The sequence below is a fragment of the Ursus maritimus genome, unplaced genomic scaffold (assembly GCF_017311325.1).
Source record: "Ursus maritimus isolate PB19 unplaced genomic scaffold, ASM1731132v1 scaffold_28, whole genome shotgun sequence".
NCBI classification, from domain to species: Eukaryota; Metazoa; Chordata; class Mammalia; order Carnivora; family Ursidae; genus Ursus; species Ursus maritimus.
The window spans coordinates 6,478,278-6,497,246 of NW_024425341.1; the positions used below are offsets into that span (position 1 = coordinate 6,478,278).

General features: G+C 43.4%; 1 protein-coding gene and 1 non-coding gene across 3 annotated transcripts; one reads left to right on the forward strand and one right to left on the reverse strand.

Moving 5' to 3' along the window:
- Positions 1-638: 638 nt before the first annotated feature.
- Positions 639-18,677, reverse strand: PLPBP (pyridoxal phosphate binding protein). Of its 2 annotated transcripts, none has more exons than XM_008686591.2 (8): positions 18,520-18,677; positions 15,937-16,044; positions 15,823-15,858; positions 15,128-15,203; positions 5,644-5,778; positions 3,828-3,970; positions 3,315-3,413; positions 639-1,947 (listed from the first exon to the last, which is right to left on the reverse strand). In XM_008686591.2, the coding sequence occupies exons 1-8, from the start codon at positions 18,616-18,618 to the stop codon at positions 1,816-1,818; spliced, it is 828 nt and encodes a 275-aa protein (XP_008684813.1). In that variant the 5' UTR covers positions 18,619-18,677; the 3' UTR covers positions 639-1,815. The 2 variants fall into 2 exon arrangements, with proteins under 2 accessions (XP_008684813.1, XP_008684814.1); XM_008686592.2 differs by lacking the exon at positions 18,520-18,677 and adding an exon at positions 18,051-18,444.
- On the forward strand, positions 11,021-11,093 carry TRNAE-CUC. The gene has a single exon. It is a non-coding gene; the product is annotated as a tRNA-Glu (tRNA).
- Positions 18,678-18,969: the final 292 nt, after the last annotated feature.

An 18,969-nucleotide genomic window follows, 5' to 3' on the forward strand; every position in this document is an offset into this window, starting at 1 on the left:
CTCAGCCTCCCCTGGCTTTGCCTCCTTCATTGTTCTCAATCTAGAGGCACAATCCAGAGAGTTCTTAATTAAAAAGTTTAGACCAGTTCACCTCTCCCAAAGTGTTCCACAACCACCCGTGGACCCCTAGTCCAGTTAGCAAAGAAACGAAATATCTGGAAGAACCTAGTGGCTTTGCAAGAGTCATTCCTATCACTTGGAAAAATCATGTTCTCTTTGGCCTCCTTTCCTGCCCTCTGAAGGGGTGAGACTCCGGGTGAGGGGCCCCTCCCAGTAAATTTGCTGACGGTGGAGTACCAGTGCTTGCCCCACAGGTTAGCCAATGTCGCCACCTAGAGGCCACTTAAAATAGAGGTTCTTGCGGCAAGAGGTAAACCTCTTTCCTTTCTTAATTCTGAAATGCAGACATTTCATTTTCTTGCCTTTAGAGGTTCAGAATTCCTCTCTCATCCACAGCCTGGCTTTGGCTGCACATCTGACCCAGAGCAAGTCCTCCTCTAAAGCTGGGCTGGCACGGTGTCCAGTGATGGGCACAGCTGCTACCTGTTGGCTCCGACGCCCCGCTCCTGTTACACTCACTCATTACACCAGGTCTTAAAAAATAAATCTTTTAATTGCTTTGTAATCGGCACCGATGGTATAATTCAAACTCACATTTTTATTTAACACGCTCTGAAACATCATGTTATAGCTCTGATTCAAAGAATATAGGAATCATAATGGTTTTAAGTTTTACAAAATTACATTCAGCAGCAGCGACAGGTTCTGAAAGTTACTTCATGAAAGACCAGGGCTTGAATAAATAAGGAAAAAATATCCAGAAAATCAACAAGGCAGACAGAAGTCATCTGTTATGAATATCTGAGAATTGTGCTTTCTGGTTTTTAAAGATCTGCCACTTTATTAACAACCAAGAAGTTGCAAATTTCTGGCTTATCTGTATAGCAGGGGAGCGGAGGGGAGGGTAGGGGAGGGGATGGTACACATGTGCCTGGAAAATGCTCTGCAGGGGCGGGAACCTCAAAGCCAGGCCTTGTTGAAACTGTGAGCCTGAACTGGCTTTGAAGGAATTTCTAGGAAGTGATGAGAGTCACTGGTCTTTCATAAGAAATCACAGAATTGAATTCTCCTCACTGGAGAGCCCAGGGGGAAAAGCTCAAAGCCCTGTCTCTTCAGGAGGATGTTAGAAAGGCCCAAACCCATTTGTTCCCTCTGTCATTTTCAGGGTCAACCCCACAAGGTGGCCAATGCCAGAAACTCTCATGAGCAAGGCCTTGGGTTTGGAGCACTACCGTGAGCCCGTTCCGGAAGTCACCTGTTCTGCCATTCCAGCAGAGAGACATATTTACTGCGTGGGGTGGAAACTGGGGGCAGCAGTCACTCTGCTCCAGAGCAGCCAAGACAGTTACTCACCAGGGGTTTGTACGAAGAGAATTTCCTATGCACGGGGATGACAAATGTGAATCCCTCTCACTTCGGTGATCGGAGGCACCAGTGGCCACGTTTTCACCTGGGGAAGGCATTCACGGGTTGGTTGCTACTCCTGGGCAGGATTCGAAACTGAACTCGGTTCCCGGCTACTGACTTGATATCTGTTCTGCAGAAATGTCTGGATTTCTCAAATCCAACCCAAAGCTGCTACCTGAAGTGAACTTCTCAGGTCAGGTACTAAGTACAGATGGTTTCCGCCGACGCACGTCGTCATCGGTGTGCTCTCTGCAGGTCCCGAGGAGCGCACGGCGGTGCCGCAACGCTGGGACTGTCAAGACGGAAATCCGGGTGAGTGCAGAGCTCGCCTTCCCGGCTGGGCCGGCCTCAGGGTGCCTGCGCCACCCCCACCGGCGCCTTTAGCTCTGCTGCCGACTTGTCCGGGGCGGGTGTCTTGGAGTAATCTCGCTCTCCAAAAATGGTGCTTCCTACTCGGACATTCGTAGATCCTACTTCGATCTGTGGGAAAGAAGAGAAAGTCCCGGGGCCCGAGTTTAAAAGAAGGCAGCCAGCACCGAAGCCGTGCCTGTCGCTGTGGCTCTCGAGCGGCCGCTACGAAGAACGATGACGCGGCAGCTGCAGAGGGCTACGGGGCAGTGGGGAACCTTGGGGTGATCCTACTTCTAGGGCGTGCGTGAGAAATCAGGAAGCACTTCCTTGGCTGTCACCGTGACGAGGGGAGACGACGGCCGTTTATTTGGGGCCGGGGATGTGAGAGGTCACACTGTGCGACTGAGATGCGGTGGCACAGTGGAGAGGTCTCACAGCCCACAGCCCTTCCGGATGCTCCATGATTACGTAGATGGGAAAACCTCCTCCTGGGCCACCTGGGGGGCTCAGTCAGTGAAGCGTCTGCCTTCAGCTCACATCATGATCCCGGGGTCCTGGGATCGAGCCCCACATCGGGCTCCCTGCTCAGCGGGGAGACTGCATCTCCCCCTGCCTGCCGCCCCCGCCGCTTGTGCTCTCTCTCTCTGACAAATAAATATATAAAATCTTTATTAAAAAAAAAAAAGAAAGAAAGAAAACTAACCCGAACCCTCCTCCTGATTGTTTGAGCACAGGATCGAATTCTGTCGTACTTATCAACACAAAGTATTTTTGTACTGTTTTGATTTTCCAAGAATGCAACTACTGGATGCAGAGTGAAGTTTAAACTTTGATTTTTAGCCCTTTATCAAGTTATTTACTATTCCGGAAAAGCATACATAATAAATAAACTTAAAAAAATTATAGTTTAATTTCTTTTTTTGTAAGTAATCTCTACACGCCCCATGGGGCTTGACCTCACGGCCCCGAGATCAAGAGTCGCGTGCTCTACGGACTGGGCCAGCCAGGCGCTGCTTCTTAGTTCTTCAGAATCCGCTTAGGGAATTATATGGAGTTTATTTTATTTTATGTTTTTTAAAGATTTTATTTATTTATTCGACAGAGAGAGAGACAGCCAGTGAGAGAGGGAACACAGCAGGTGGAGTGGGAGAGGAAGAAGCAGGCTCCCAGCGGAGGAGCCTGATGTGGGGCTCGATCCCAGGACTCTGGGATCACGCCCTGAGCCGAAGGCAGACGCTTAATGACTGAGCCACCCAGGCGCCCCAATTATATGGAGTTTAAAAAAGTTATGTGTCAAGCTCTAGTTTCTATACATTTAATTTCAAAAAAGAAGGGGGTGAGGGATGCTGGAACGGTTGGTTGAGAGCCACTGCTCTTTGGAGCTCCCCTACTACGATGAGGCGTTTTCAAAGGTTTCTCTGGCAAAAACCGCTTCCTGCTGTGGCCTTTAGGATCCTCCCCTGGAGGCGGGTAAGGGCCCCTAGGAGGACACTCACCGCGTGCTGGAAGTCCGCGGACATGCCCATGCTCAGCTCCACCTGCTCAGTGGGGACGTTCAGCTTCGCACACAGCTCCTCTCGGAGGGACAGCAACACCTGACAGGAAGACAAGAGTGGCATTTATTTTATCCCTGCCTTCTCTAAGGATGCCTGAAAGCGGCGGAATCTGAACATCTCTGCCAAAGGTTATTGATTCCTCGTGGTTTCAAGGCCTGTCACAATTTTCAGAAGTTACCCAGTTTTTTTCGGCAAATGCTCTTACTTTAAAAAAAACTGATCAGCCACTGGAAAAGGAAGGAAAGAACTCGTTTTCTCTGAAGACTGTGTTTTAGCCACGTTCATGTAGGGTTGAGAAAGGTCTGTGGGGTTTTGGAAACCTATTTTCTCCTTTCCGACAGGTAATATCTGGGATGTCTCTGAAGTTTGTTATGACGGCCAGTCCTGCAACAGCATTTTGCTAGGACGCTTCCTTGGCGCACGAGCCATCCCCCCATCCTTGGCCCCCAGTACCTGGAAGTCCGGATTTGGTCCTTGACTAAGATCATGGCCGAAGCTTCCTATGGTCATGAGCCCCACGAATTCCAGGCTGAGGCACTTGGTATTTATGTGTTCCACCACGGCTACTGTCTCGGAAGGTAGAAGGCCGTGTTTACCTTCACAAAAAGGAACAGAAGATACCTGGACCAACGTGTTTGAAGTAGCCAGCGGAAGGCTTCATTTTCACCCCTTCCTTATAACAAAGGAGGTGACTTTCGGTCTAGCGGACTTCTTGAAAAAAACAAAACCAAAAACATATCCTCAAGTCCCAAAGAGTAACCTTATTTTTGAGGTCTTTGTCTATGTTGCTTCCCTCTGGTCAGGAATGGAGTAATAATTGTCCGAATCTCAGTGATCTGAGCTGAGAACAGTTAGAGCAGAGGGAAGAGGAAAAAAACACTGCTCTTCCTAGGACACCAAGAAGACTCACATTGCCAAAATGCCAGATTCACTGGAGAATTCTTTTCCTAGCTCTGGTATTTCTATAATTTCATCGATTTATTAGAACTGTAAACATTTTAAAATAAAGTGTATATCACCGTTTTCACTCTGTATCTGCAGAATTTACGGGAACTTGCTAATTAACAACTGGAGAAGGACTCTGCAGCGAATGGTTACTTGTTCTGCAGTTACAAGGAATACGGATAATCCCTCTCTCTCGTTTATCAAATGGAGATGCCGTGAATGTTCACTTTCATCTTTAGTTACAGCAAATTATAGCTAATCATCAAGAAATGATGTCATAGACTTGCCCCGGAGCCAATTTCAGATGTACCTACGTTGATAACGTAATCTATAATCTAGGCGCGGGCAGAAGTAATAATAGTTACAATTCATAGAACACTTACGTGTCAGGCACATGCCAAGTGCTAAGAGCTTTTCACTTAATACGCTAACCATGCAGTAAGTACTCTTACTCTCTCCACTCTAGAAATGAGGAAACTGAGGCTCAGTACCTTGTCCAAGGTCACACGACTGGAAACTACGCAGCTGGGATTTAAACCCAGGACGCCTGGCCTGAGGACCTATCTGGAAAACAGCCTGCACTGTGTTAATTCATGTTCCGGTTTGGTGACTACTGGGGCTCTGCTGGTCGTAAGCAATGACTGGTCTGTGAACACTTCTGCTTATCAAGCGCTAACAAGCAAGATGTGTGGGGTTCGGTTCTCTGCCAACAGCTCTGCCACATGACCACTTTCAGTGCTCACAACGTCCCCTGACGTAGGCACCATTATGATTATCACTGTGTGCTGAGGAAACTGAGGTACAGAGAGGTTAGGTGACTTGCCCGAGGTTACAATGCTGGAAAGTGTGGGGGCTCCAACCCAAGGTCTGATTTCAAAGCTCCTGCCCCGTTCACTAGGTTACAATGTTACCCCAAGCCCCTTAAAGATATTCATTACCTGGTGCTCACTTTCTTCTATTCTCTCCCAATGTAACACTGAGTAATTTTTTTTAACACCTGAATGTTATACATGTAACTATGCCATCTCTTTCAGGAGTGATGGACTTTTAGGAATTTTCAGATCAAAATTACAGTCTCCTTCCCAACTCGTCCTATTCTGGGCCACCAAAAAATTAAGAATTAACAAACCACAATGTATGAAAGAATTATACATGGGCTGGCTTAGATGTCACTGTGCCATCTAGATTGTACGGAAAACAGCTTACATAAAGACCTGTGATTTCATTCTAGAACCTTAGCTATCCGTTACTTAGGACTGCCATTCTTCCTGACCGTCAACCATCCTAGGGAAGAAAAATCTACAATTCAGGTCCGGTCACTTACTCTCCTCTCCACTGGTGTTAACTTGGACCATAACCTTTAACCTTTCAGGAGAACCTTTTTTCTGCCACGAACTGTTCACTTTGTCTGCCAACTTCACAGAATCCACTGTTTCCAGCATGAACAGATTGGGAACAGCTGTAACGACAAAGAGGCAGGGTAATTCTTCACTCAACCTACCGCAGTAAGCAACATACAACCAATCTTTCTGACTTGGCGGATGGAAGAACTATTTCCCAGCGGAGTCTCAGTCCTGCTCAGACTTACGTGACGGTTTTACTAGATGTCAGTCTGAATGTCGGCCCGCTGCTATCTCATCATTTGAAAGGACCAATCAGGGAAACTGACCTACTGCAATCAGGCGGCACACGCATTTGAGAGGGCTGGCAACTGTGCAGATTCCCAAGAGCAGGCTCGATGGGACTGCATCTCGGCTCACACTGCGAGAACTGGGTCAAGATGACAATAAAGTAAGGATAACTACGGAGGCCAAAGTACTTCCCTGGCATGATAACGCCATGTTCTTAAACTGTGGGATGGGGGTGCTCTGATTCAACAAGGATGTCAGAATGACAGCTAAGGGAGATGCTGAGGTCATTGAAACCATCTCCTTTTCCAAAGATGCATGTGACATGAAGTATCACCATCCCTCTTACCTTAGACACATAACAACGAAGACAGAAGCAGCAACACCAGCAGCTTGCTCTAGTCAAACAGGCGATTTGCTAACCAGTGTAAATGCGTTACTGCTTTTTAATCTCTACCATGGTTCATGAAGCACTATTATTACCTTCACCTTACAGATGGGGAAGCTGAGGCTCAGAAAGGATCATTTAATCAAGTAACAAAACTAACAAATACTATAGCTGTGCTTTAAATGATGGCAGACTCCATTTTTTAAAAAAAGATTTTATTTATTTGAGAGAGAGAGTTGGTGGGGAGGGGGAGGGGAGAGGGAGAAACAGACTCCCTGCTGAGCAGAGTGCCCAACATGGGGCTTCATCCCAGTACCTTGAGATCAGAACCTGAGCTGAAGGCAGATGCTTAACCAACTGAGCCACCCAGGTGTCCCATGACTCCATATTCTTAATGCTGAATTTGAGCTCAGGCTATTTCACTTTAAAAAATATGTATTTACAGCAACTTCTTCCTAGACACATTGCCAAAGGCAAGGGAAGCAAGGGCAAAAATGAACTATTGGGACTTCATCAAGATAAAAAGCTTTTGCATAGCAAAGGGAACAGTCAACAAAACCAAAAGACAACCAACAGAATGGGAGAAGATATTTGCAAATGACATATCAGATAAAGGGCTAGTATCCAAAATCTATAAAGAACTTACCAAACTCAACACCCAAAGAACAAATAATCCAATCAAAAAATGGGCAGAAGACATGAACAGACATTTCTGCAAAGACATCCAAACGGCCAACAGACACATGAAAAAGTGTTCCACATCACTCGGCATCAGGGAAATACAAATCAAAGCCACAAAGAGATACCACCTCATACCAGTCAGAATGGCTAAAATTAACAAGTCAGGAAACGACAGATATTGGCGAGTATGCGCAGAAACGGGAACCTTCCTACACTATTGGTGGGAAGGCAAGCTGGTGCAGCCACTCTGGAAACAGCATGGAGGTTCCTCAAAAAGTTGAAAATAGAGATATCCTACAACCGAGCAATTGCACTAGTGGGTATTTACCCCAAAGATACAAATGTAACGATCTGAATTGCCATTTGCAACGGTGTGGATGGAACTAGAGGGTATTATGCTAAACGAAATAAGTCAATCAGAGAAAGACAATTATCATATGATCTCACTAATATGTGGAATTTGAGAAACAAGGCAGAGGATCATAGAAAAAGAGAGGAAAAAATGAAACAGACAAAACCAAAGAGGGAGATAAACCTTAACAGACTCTTAATCTCAGGAAAACAAACTGAGGGTTGCTGGAATAGAGGGGGTGGGAGGGATGAGGGATGGGGTGGCTGGGTGATGGACATTATGGAGGGTATGTGCTATGGTGAGCGCTGTGAATTGTATAAGACTGATGAATCACAGACCTGTACTCCTGAAACAAATAATACATTGTTAATTAAAAAAAAAAAAGTCGGGGCGCCTGGGTGGCACAGCGGTTAAGCGTCTGCCTTCGGCTCAGGGCGTGATCCCGGCGTTATGGGATCGAACCCCACATCAGGCTCTTCCTCTATGAGCCTGCTTCTTCCTCTCCCACTCCCCCTGCTTGTGTTCCCTCTCTCACTGGCTGTCTCTCTCTGTCGAATAAATAAATAAAAAAATCTTTAAAAAAATTTTTTTCAAAAAAAAAAAAAGTCAAAAATATGTACTTAAAAAGAGACCAAAAGTAGACATGCTTGATGTAAAAAAAAAAAAAAAAAAAGGCAATATATAAGCACATGCAGTAAAAACTCAAAGCCTCTTACTCTAGAAACTACCACTATTACCGTTGGGATGAAGATTCTTCCAGATCTACTTTAGTGTATTTCTAGCCAATCAAAAACACACACACACACACACACACCCCCGCCCAGATGTATAATTTTCTGTTATTTTTTGAAAGAAATTACAAATTGGATCATACTAAATGTTTTTTCCCCCTAAAGATTTTATTTTTAAGTAATCTCTACACCCAATGTGGGGCTTGAACTTTTAACCCTGAGATCAAGAGTCGCATGCTCCACTGACAGCCAGCCAGGCACCCTGGGTCATAGTAAATGTTTTACGGCTTGCTTGCTTCCAGTTAGCAATACATGTTGGAGTTTTTTTTTACATCAGTACCATAAATCCACTACTTTTAACAACTGCAACATTCCACAGAACAGATGATCACAATTTACTTAACATTGTTCTTATTAATACACATTGTTTCTTTTTTACTACAAAACCAAAGCTTAGAAGCAGACCTTTGTGCACTTACACAAGTTGCTATATGACACATGAGTTCCAAGAACTGAAATTACTAGTTAGGGAGGAAGTACAATTAAAACTGTGTTAGATACTAGAAATCCAAAAAACCCCTACCATTTTAGGATCTTCCTGGCAAAATGCGGAGTGCTCATTTACTCATGCTCTCAAGACACTGGACATTAGCAGACTTTATTTTTTGTAAACCTGATCAGTGAAAAGTAGAATTTATTGTTGTATTTTCCATTTCTCTTATTGAGGGTAAGCGTTTTTCATTTGATTATTGGTCTTTCGTATATTTTATCCTTATAAATGACCTGTTGTTAGTTTTTCCCTATGTTTGCCTTATACATTAAAAAATATATACATATGGTTCTTTATGCATTATGGACATTAACCCCTTCCCCTTTTAAAACAATATTATTTTACTACCAATCTGTGCTTCCCTTTTGCTTTGACATATAGAAAGCTTTCATTTTTGTATAAGCAAATATGCTAATTGTTTCTTTTATGGTTTCCAGATTTTATGTTTTATTTAGAAAGGCCTTTCACCAGCCTGAAAAAAAAAATTTTTTTCCTATATTTTCTTCTAATACCTCATAGCTTTGATTTTCAAGTTAAGATTTTAATCTCGCTGGAATTTACACCGTGAGGAAGGGAGTCTAATTTAATTATTTCTCCAATAAAAAGCTGATTGTCTTGCTGCCATTTATTAAGTAGAAATAGGCTCCCTACTTCCCCCACACCTAATATGAAATAGCTTTAAAAAATAATATAACAGACCTGCTTCCCAGCAAGATGAAGTACAGGCATCAGACTCACCCTCCCACCTGAACATCCAAATGGACAAATACATGAAACGAATGTTTACAAGAACTGGGTATCCCGCAGTGAAAGATCGTGATCTCTGAGGGATGAGAAACAAATGAAGTGAGCCCTACAACTGCCCCAGCTTACTGCCTGGAGAGTTTCTAGAATGTGGCAAGGGAAAGGGGAACATAGGAAGAGCGTAGACCCGAGTCGAGGACATGAACTGAGAACCTGGAAAGACTAAGCAACTAGAGTTCCCAGGACAGAATTCGGGAGAGGAAAGAGCTGCACACAGAGCGATCACTGGTGAGTTGTGAAGGGCCCCCCTCCAGAACTCAGCTGGGTACAGATCAGCACGTGCGTGTGAGGAAATCAGCCTTGGCTGAGGACAGAACTGTTTGAAAAGATTAGAAGAAACAGTGCCTGATGTTCACAGAGGGCATGGAACAGTGCCTATTCCCACCAGACAGGCTGGAACGCTCAGGATTCATGGGGCACTGGGTCGAGTACACAGAGGGCCTTGTCTCAGTAATGGGGAATAATTAACCCTGGACTGAGCTCTGCTCTAGTCACTCCGACTAATCTTAAAAGCAAGACCTAAAAAGATCAGACTGTTCCCAACTAACTTAACTGTGTTCCAACGAAGCTCAAAAATATTTATAGGAATATGAAAATGACCAGCTCCCAACAAGAAAATTTACAATGTTCGGCTATTAAAAAAAAAAAATCAGGCACTCAAAGAAGCAGGAAAATATGATACATGAGGGGTTAAATCAATCTGTTGAAACTGCTCCAGACTATCAAAGATGACAGAATCTGTAGATAGCACATTAAAACAGGTACTATAACTGTGTGCCATATATTAAAAAATATAGAGAGACATGGAAGATATAAAAAAAGACAAATTGAACTTCTAGTGTGAAAGCTACAATGGAGGAGATGAAAAATCCTCTGATGGGATTAATGGCAAATTAGACAACGCTAAAGAAAGGCTTAGTTACCTTGAAGAAATTATCCAAGATGAAATGCAGAGAGGGAAAAAAAAATCATAAAAATTAAAAGAGCAAGAGTGGGCTGTGGAATCACCTCAAGCAGACTAATAGGTAACTGGAGTCAGAGAAGGGAAAGAGGGAGGCAGAAAATATATGTGAAGAAACAATAGTTGAAAAATTTCTAAACTCGATTAGAACTGTAAACCCCAGATCCAAGAGGCTCAATGAACCCCAAGCACAAGAAATGTGAAAAAAAAATCACACCAAGGCATATCATAATCAAATTGCTCAAAGCCAGTGATAATGAGAAAATCTTGTCAGCTGCTAAAGGAAAAAAACAAACATTACATACAGAGGAACAAAGATAAGGGCGACATTATATTTCTCATTGGAAACAATGGAAGTAAAGACAGTGGAGCAACATCTTTAAAGTACTGAACAAAAAACTGTCAAGCTAGAGTTCTATAGTCTGCAAAAATCTCTCTCAAAAATAAAGGCGAAGATGCAAAAAAGTTCAATGGAAAAGAATGAAGTTGCACCTCCCTCTTCCTTAGGCTATACATAAAAATCAACTCAAAAAGACCCAAAGGTGAGAGCTAGCACTATAAAACGCTTAGAAGAAAACAGGAGCAAATCGTTGTGACCCTGGGGGCACCTGGCTGGCTCAGTTGGTAGAGCATCAGACTCTCGATCTCAGGGTTGTGAGTTCAAGCCCCACACTGGGCACAGAGATTACTCAAAAAACAAACAAACAACTTTGTGACCTTGGATTTCTTAGCTATAGTACCAAAAGCACATGCCACAAAAGAAAAAAGAGATAGACTGGAGTACATTAAAATGAAAGATTTCTGGGCTACAAATGATACCATAAAGACAGTGAAAAGACAACCTATGGAATGGGAGAAATATTTGCAAATCATATACGGCATAAAGGACTGGTGCCTAGGATATATATAAAGAACTTTTACAACTCAATAATAAAAAGATCCAATTAAAAAACACACAAAGGATTTGAATAGACATTTCTCCAAAGAAGATGTACAAATGGCCAACAGACACATGAAAAATGGCTCAACTTCATTTGCCGTTAGGGAAATGCAAATCAAACCACAATGAGATACCATTTCACATATTTATTTTTTTTAAAGATTTTATTTATTTATTTGACAGAGAGAGACAGCCAGCGAGAGAGGGAACACAAGCAGGGGGAGTGGGAGAGGAAGAAGCAGGCTCCTAGCGGAGGAGCCTGATGTGGGGCTCGATCCCAGAACGCCGGGATCACGCCCTGAGCTGAAGGCAGACGCTTAACGGCTGCGCCACCCAGGCGCCCCCATTTCACATATTTTTTATTACTCCACTTTATCTCCTTTGCTGACTTGCTAGCTAGAACTCTCTACTGTGTTATTTTATTGTGCTTTATTTTATTTTTTTAAGTAAGCCCAATGTGAGGCTTGAACTCATGACCCTGAGATCAAGTTGTATGGGCACCCTTATTGGTTGCTTTAAAGTTGAACTTATATACAGTCTACCTTACAATGGTGTCATACCACTTCATATAAAGTTTAAGAACCTTATAATAGTGTACTTCTGTTTCTTACTTTCCATTTTGTATGTTATTGTTTCAATGCATTTTACTTTTTCATATGTTACAAATCCCACAATACATCATTATTTGTGTTTATATAACATATTATACTAATAGAACAGCAGAGAAAAATGAATGAAACTAAAAGTAGTTCTCTAAGAAGACTGATAAACTTGATAAACCGCCAGCCAGATGGATTAGGAAAAAAAAAGAGAAGACACAAATTACCAACATCAGGAATGAGTTCAGATCACTACTGATTCTACAGATATTAAAAGGATAGTAACGAGATATTACAAACAACGGAATGCTCATAAATTCATTACTTTAGATGAAATGGGCAAACTCCTCGAAAAACGTAAACAAAGCTCACCCAAGAAAAAACAGATTATGTGACTAGTCTATTAACAAAATTGAAACTATAGTTAAAAACCTTCCTACAAAGAAACTCCAGGCCTCACTGGTGAACTCTACTAAGCAGTTAAAGAAGGGACCATACCAATTCCACAAAAACTCTTTCAAAAGACTGAAGAGGTGGGAATACTTTCCAGTTCATTCTATGAGGTCAGCATTATTCTGTTATCAAACCTAAAAAAAGATATCACAAGAAAACGACAGCCCAATGTCCCTTATGAATGTAGATGCAAACATTCTAAGCAAAACTTAACAAATCGAATGCAACATTACAGTAAAAGGACAATACTGCCTGACCAAGTGAGCTTATTCCTAGGAATGTAGGGCTGGTTTAACATTTGAAAAATCAATAAACGTAATTCAACATGTTAATAAACTGAAAAAGAAAAAACTGTAGGATCATTTCAATGGATGCACTAAAGGCATTTGACAAAATCCAACACTGATTCTTGATAAAGCCTCTCAGAAAGCTAGGATTAGAAGGGTAATTCCTCCTTCTGATAAAGAACATCAAGAAAAACATGCATGTACACTCGTAGCATTTCTATTCATTACTGTATTAGAGGTATGAGCTAGTATAATAAGGCAAGAAAAAGAAATAAAAGGCGTCTGGCATCCGGACTGGAAATTGTCTGTGTTCATAGGTAACATAATTGTCTATGTAGAAAATTATATGGAATCTGCAAAAAAAACCAAAAAAACAAAAAAACAAAAAAACCCTACTAGAATAAGCAGAACTTAAAAAAGTACTAAGAAGCTACTAGAATAAGTAGAACTACTAGCATGAGTTTAACAAAGTGGCAGGATAGAAAATGAATATACATTGCTGGTGGGAATGTACAATGGCACAACCACTTTGGAAGACAGTTTGGCAGTTTCTTCAAAAGTTAAACATACATGATGGGTAGAGGGTTTCAGTTTTGAGAAAGGAAAAGAATTCTAGAGGATGGATAGTAGTAACAGTTGCAAACAATGTGGATGTACTTGATGCCACTGAACTGTATACTTAAAAATAGTTAAGATGATAAATTTTATGTTATGTGTATTTTATCAGAATTTAAAAAAAAGTTAAACATATATTTATCATGTGATTCAGCCACTCTACTCCTAGGTATTTATTCCAAGAGGTAAGAAAAAGTCCAGGGGTGCCTGGGTGGTTCAGTCCGTTAAGCATCTACCTCTTGATTTCAGCTCAGGTCATGATCTCAGGGTTGTGAGATCGAGTCCCACATCGGGCTCAGCATGGAGTATGATTTTCCCTCCCCCCCACTCCCCACCGCTCACATGCTCTCTCTCTCTCAAATAAATAAATAAAAATCTTAAAAAAATAATTCCTACAAAGATGTTCTTAACAATTTTCCCCCTCACCTCCATAACCATTTTATTTGTCATAACCCCAAGTTAGAAGCAACCTAAATGGCCATCAACAGGTGAATGGTTAAACAAAAAGGAGTGAACTACTGATGCACAAATCAACGTGATGAACCTTAAAATAATTATGCTCAGTGGAAGAAGTCAGACCAAAAAAGTACCTACTTCATGATTCCACTTATGGAAAACTCTTAACAAGTAAACTAATCTACAGTGACAGAAAGCAGGTATGTAGTGCTGAAGGAGGGGGGCACCTGGGTGGCTCAGTCGGGTAAGTGTCTGCTTTCGGCTCAAATCATGATCCCGGGGTCCTGGGATCAAGTCCCAAATCAGGCTCCCTGCTCAGTGGGGAGTCTGCTTCTCCCTCTGCCCCTCCCCTCTGCTCATGCTCGCTATCTCTGAATGAATAAATGAATAAATGAATAAAATCTTAAAAAAAATAAGAGTGCGGCAGGAGGGATGGGGGAGTAACGGGAGGAAGGAGTTACAAAGGGCAAGAGGAAACTTTTTGAGGTGACAGACGTGTTTACTATCTTGACTGCTGTGATGCTGTCACAGGTACAATCATATGTTGAAACGAAGCAAATCGTGCACTTTAAATATATACAATTTACTGTAGGTCAATTATACTTCAATAAAGCTGCCTAAAAAAATAAAGGTTATCTTAATTTTGACATGTTGAGAGGAATATGTATTCAGTTCCTCAAACAGACCTCCACATGTCATTAGCAGATGGTTAAATCCTTATGTAGTTAATTCTTAATTTACTTTACTGTATTTTACTGTATATTGTATTTTATCATTATGTACTGTATTTGTTTTATTATATTTTATTGTATTTTATTTACAGAGCTTTTTTTTTTTTTTTTAAGATTTCATTCATTTATTTGACACAGAGAGAGACAGCACAAGTAGGGGGAGTAGCAAGCGGAGGGAGAAGCAGGCTCCCTGCTGAGCAAGGAGGCCGATGTGGGGCTCGATCCCAGGATCACGACCTGAGCTGAAGACAGACGCCCAACCAACTGAACCACCAAGGAACCCCTATAGCTTTACATTTAAAGGAGAAAGGACAAAAACGTCTTCCTTGTCAAGTGAAAAATTTTGTGGGCTACAATTCCTTATAATTTATTTGAAAGACCTCCAAATAATACCTAACATTTCCAAGTAGGGTAGGTTTCCAAGTATAAACAACCCAGTCAACAGTGAATTCATTCTGTTCTGCGTATGACGCTTTTTCCTTATACTAAGAATTAAGATTTCTTTTCCCAAAATACTCCAAAACACAAATGGTGAACTAGGACCATTCTAAAAGCTATTCCCTTTTCCACAGAAAGTAGTGTAAGTAATATAATGACAGATTTTTGTCATCATATTTAGAATTTTATCTTACCTATCAATTTGTTGACGTTTTGTTTCTGTAGGTGGCCAATGAAGTGCCATTTGATCTCAGGACATGAAGACAGAATCTGAAGAGAAAAAGGTAACCATGTTTGACTTAGAATTTATGAAGGCCTTGTTGGCCCAGACACCTTACACACTCCCTTCTGTCTTTTCATGTCTATGCAACAAACCATTATCACCATCTTCAGCCAGGCTAAGGATACTTAGAGAAAGACCTAAGGTTTCTACTCTGTTTCTCTTCCTTGTTCCCATCAGCTCCCTCCATCTTTTAGATATCATCCATTAAAGATGAACTGATTATGAAGCACCTGGCTGGCTCAGTCGGCAGAGCACGTGACTCTCGATCTCAGGGTCATGAGTTCAAGCCACACATTGAATGTGGAGCTTACTTAAAACACAAACCAAAAAAAGATGAACTGATTCAAGCTTTCAAATCTCAAAAGGACCCAGGATTATAGCAGGCTCCTAAATTACCACATCCAAAAAGCTGCAAAGGAGAAAACTATAGTCTTAGTTTTAATAAAGGAAGAAAATGTAGCTGAGAAATATTTGGAGCTCAAGGTGAGTGTAGACATTTCTACCGCAAGTTGATCCTCCTGTAAAACTCAACCGCCAAAATGAGTCTAACTTTCAGCTGAAGGGCCAAGATTAGATACAAACTCAAGAGTTCAGATATCCACTTACTTTAGGATTTGATGCTTTTTCTAGCAGCTCTTGAACCTAAAGGGTAAAAACAGAATGAGTCAGAAGTCTGGCAATCATGACTCTTTCAAAGGCAGACTGGAAAAGGCCTCTTACATAGTTCTCCCCGAAAGTGCGCTGGCCGTGACTGTAGGCTTCCATCACCATGTCTGCAGGTTTGGTTTTGCTGACTGCTACTAGCCGGGGCTGGATGGCTGGGAGATCCTGCCAAGAGGAAAGAGCCAAATGAGTGAATGTTTAGGAATATTATCCCAATAAGTTCTATAAGATAGATCCCATCGAATCAATCGGCATAGGTCTTAACCTGACATTGGGTAAGCTCCATTATTCCAATACTGGAGGGAGACCAGTACCAAATAATGTTGATCGGATGTCATTCAAATGTATGGCATCCAAATCTAGTGCGTTAGCTACGTTATTTTTTTTAAAGATTTTATTTATTCATTTGAAAGAGAGACAGAGAGAGCACAAGCAGGGGGAGGGGCAGAGGAAGAGGGAGAAGCAGACTCTCTGCTGAGCAGGGAGCCGGCTGTGGGGCTCGAACCTGGGACCCTGGGATCATGACCTGGGCCGAAGGCAGACACTTAACCTACTGAGCCATTCCGGCGCCCTGTGTGAGCTACTTGAATATCTAGTCTCTCTCAGGAGAACTGGGAAGGTAAGTAAAAGCAGTATTTCCTTAAACTGTGGTCTTTGACCAACTGCATCAGCATCATCTGGGTACCACTCCAGACCTACTGAATCTGAATCTCTGGGGCTAGAGTCTGAGAATCTGCCTCGTAAACAAACTCTCCAGAAGATGCTCTTGCATACCAAGGTTGGCGGTTTAAGAATCACTTCATTAAAGGAAGGCATTACCCTCTGACTAGAGCGGATGCTCCTTCTGGCTTCTGAAATTCCAAAGTTTAGTTTTGGAAACTCATTCTGATCCTAGTATATTCATTAATATTGCCCCCCCACTTTCAAAAGTGGCCTTTGTGGGGTAGCTATGTAATTTTCCATGCAATCCAATCGAGAACCAGTAGCAGGACTGAGGCAGGAACACCAAAAACTCTGGACTCAGGATTAGGCCCATATGACCCCCCTGTTACGGCCATCACATAAAACGCAGGGCTTCCCTGCATTCTGCCGCAACCAAATCTATACAAAGGCAACAAGAGATCCACCTACCCTCATACAGCTCAGTTTTCATGTACCCCATCACCCTCTGCAATTTTTACAGAATCACTGTATTTCCTTTTTTCTTTTTCTCCCCCAAAGATCTTTTTCATTGCCTGTGTATAAAACCAAGCAGAGACTCATTTTTCTGAGAGGGCAGCAATGATACACTCAGAGTGATTCAGTAGAAATGAATGAGGGACACGTCATGTCAGGCACAGTGGGTCCCCCATTCATGTGGATTACTTTGCTGCTTAGAAAGACCCATAACTGAACAGGCTTAAAACAGACATAACCTCATGTCTCTGAACATGACATCGAAGAAACCTTGAATGCTTTTTTTCGAATATGATTGTGATGGCTAATTTTATGAGAATCACTGTATTTTCAAAGGCCCTGAAGACTCAGGTCTATTAGCAAGAAGTCTCCTCTTCCTTCTGAGGGATGCATTTAGCAGCCTCTTACGAGACTATGTCATAACTCCTATGATTCTGTTGATGAATTGATGATTTCCAGAGAGAAAAGTGAACTGGCAGCTCACCCGCCCGAGGAGTTATGCTGGGAGAACCTTCCAGAATGACATTTATTAGGGAGAATCACTGAGAATCATAGAACATCAACGCCAGCAGTGAGCTTAAAGCAATCAGAGCTTATTTCCTTGCCTATGGCAGATGAGGAAACTCCGAGCCAGAGTAGTTAAGTGACTTAGATCAAGGTAACATCTAATTTGTAGCCAAGGAAAGACTACACTAATCTACCTCTTCTGTCTCCAGGACAGCATTCTGAATTCCGACACCATAAATGCTTGATCAGAGAAACTTTGCCCTTTCTGTTCAGTTGTGTCTCACTCCACACCATTCAGCTTAAACTTACAAGGAGGGGAGCAAATATCGACCCTTGATCTTATTAAATTCCAAGAGGAGACAGAATATAAGGGGGGGGGGAGTCTCCCTTTAAACTGCTTGGGATTGGATGTTAGCTCCCTCCCGCCCCAAACGTCCTAGTGCAGCTCTGGTGTCTCCAGAGTCTGGCCAATTCACCTTCTCTCTCACCTACAAGTGGAGCCGACAATTACTGAGCAACTACTAGCTGTGAGACGCTGCCACACAGGTGATCTCTGGCGACCTGGCCTCCTTTGGGTGCTCTTATAGTAGACGTCTTCTCTTGCACCCTCTGGGCACAGGACTGGCGCTGCTCCCGTCCGCTAAGGCTGTTGACCCCTACACGAGGTGGGATGGGCAATGGTCGCGATGTCGGGGGGCTGGTCATTTTCTCGGGCAGTGGACACCTTCTGCTCCAAGTGAGCCAACCTCCAGAAAACCCGGCAGACTCATCGCAAGGTCGCGGAGGAAACCCTTCCCTAGCCTTTTGGGGGCTCTGCAAGCCGCGCGGAAGCCAAGGCGGCAGGACGGCTCCCGCCCCGCCGGGAGCCCCCTCTGCGTCACCGTGACGACCCATTCCCACGCAGGTGTCCCCCCTCAAAGCAGCCGCCCACCGTCCCCACGCTGTCTCCTTCCTCACCCGCGGCCTCCGTGCCACCGCCTGCTGCACGCGCTCGTTCACTGCCCGCAGTGCGAACCCGATTCCCAGCTCCGCCGACATGCTGCCAGCTCTCCACATCCCCAGGGACCTACGCCGAGCCCTGACCCTCCGAACCCCCGGGCTGAGACCACTTTCCGGTCCCGCCCAGCTCGCGTCTCGTGTGGTCCAATCGCCGTTCACTACCCAGTCGTCTCACCCAATCGACACTGGGGCGGGGGCGGGACGGCGGGCGGCCCCGCCTCGCGGCGGCGGCCATGTTGAGGAGAGCCCCTGGGGCCTTGCTGGGGACAGCCTGGCCGGGCTCTGGACGCTGCGTCCGCGGTGTGGAGGCCCCAGTAAAGTGGTTCCGCTGCCGGCCGGCGAGCCTTCCACGTCCAGCTGCCTGAACCCCCGCCCCCGCCCCTGTGGGAGCTTTCTGACGAAAAAAAA

Excerpts from the sequence above, each read along its gene's own strand:
- PLPBP (XM_008686591.2), bottom strand. The coding sequence starts at position 18,618 with ATGTGGAGAGCTGGCAGCATGTCGGCGGAGCTGGGAATCGGGTTCGCA. Across the intron at positions 5,779-15,127 it reads AAACGTCAACAAATTGATAG|CTGTTCCCAATCTGTTCATG; the intron begins GTAAGATAAAAT and ends TTGTCGTTACAG. Across the intron at positions 1,948-3,314 it reads CCGCGGACTTCCAGCACGCG|ATCGAAGTAGGATCTACGAA; the intron begins GTGAGTGTCCTC and ends TCTTTCCCACAG.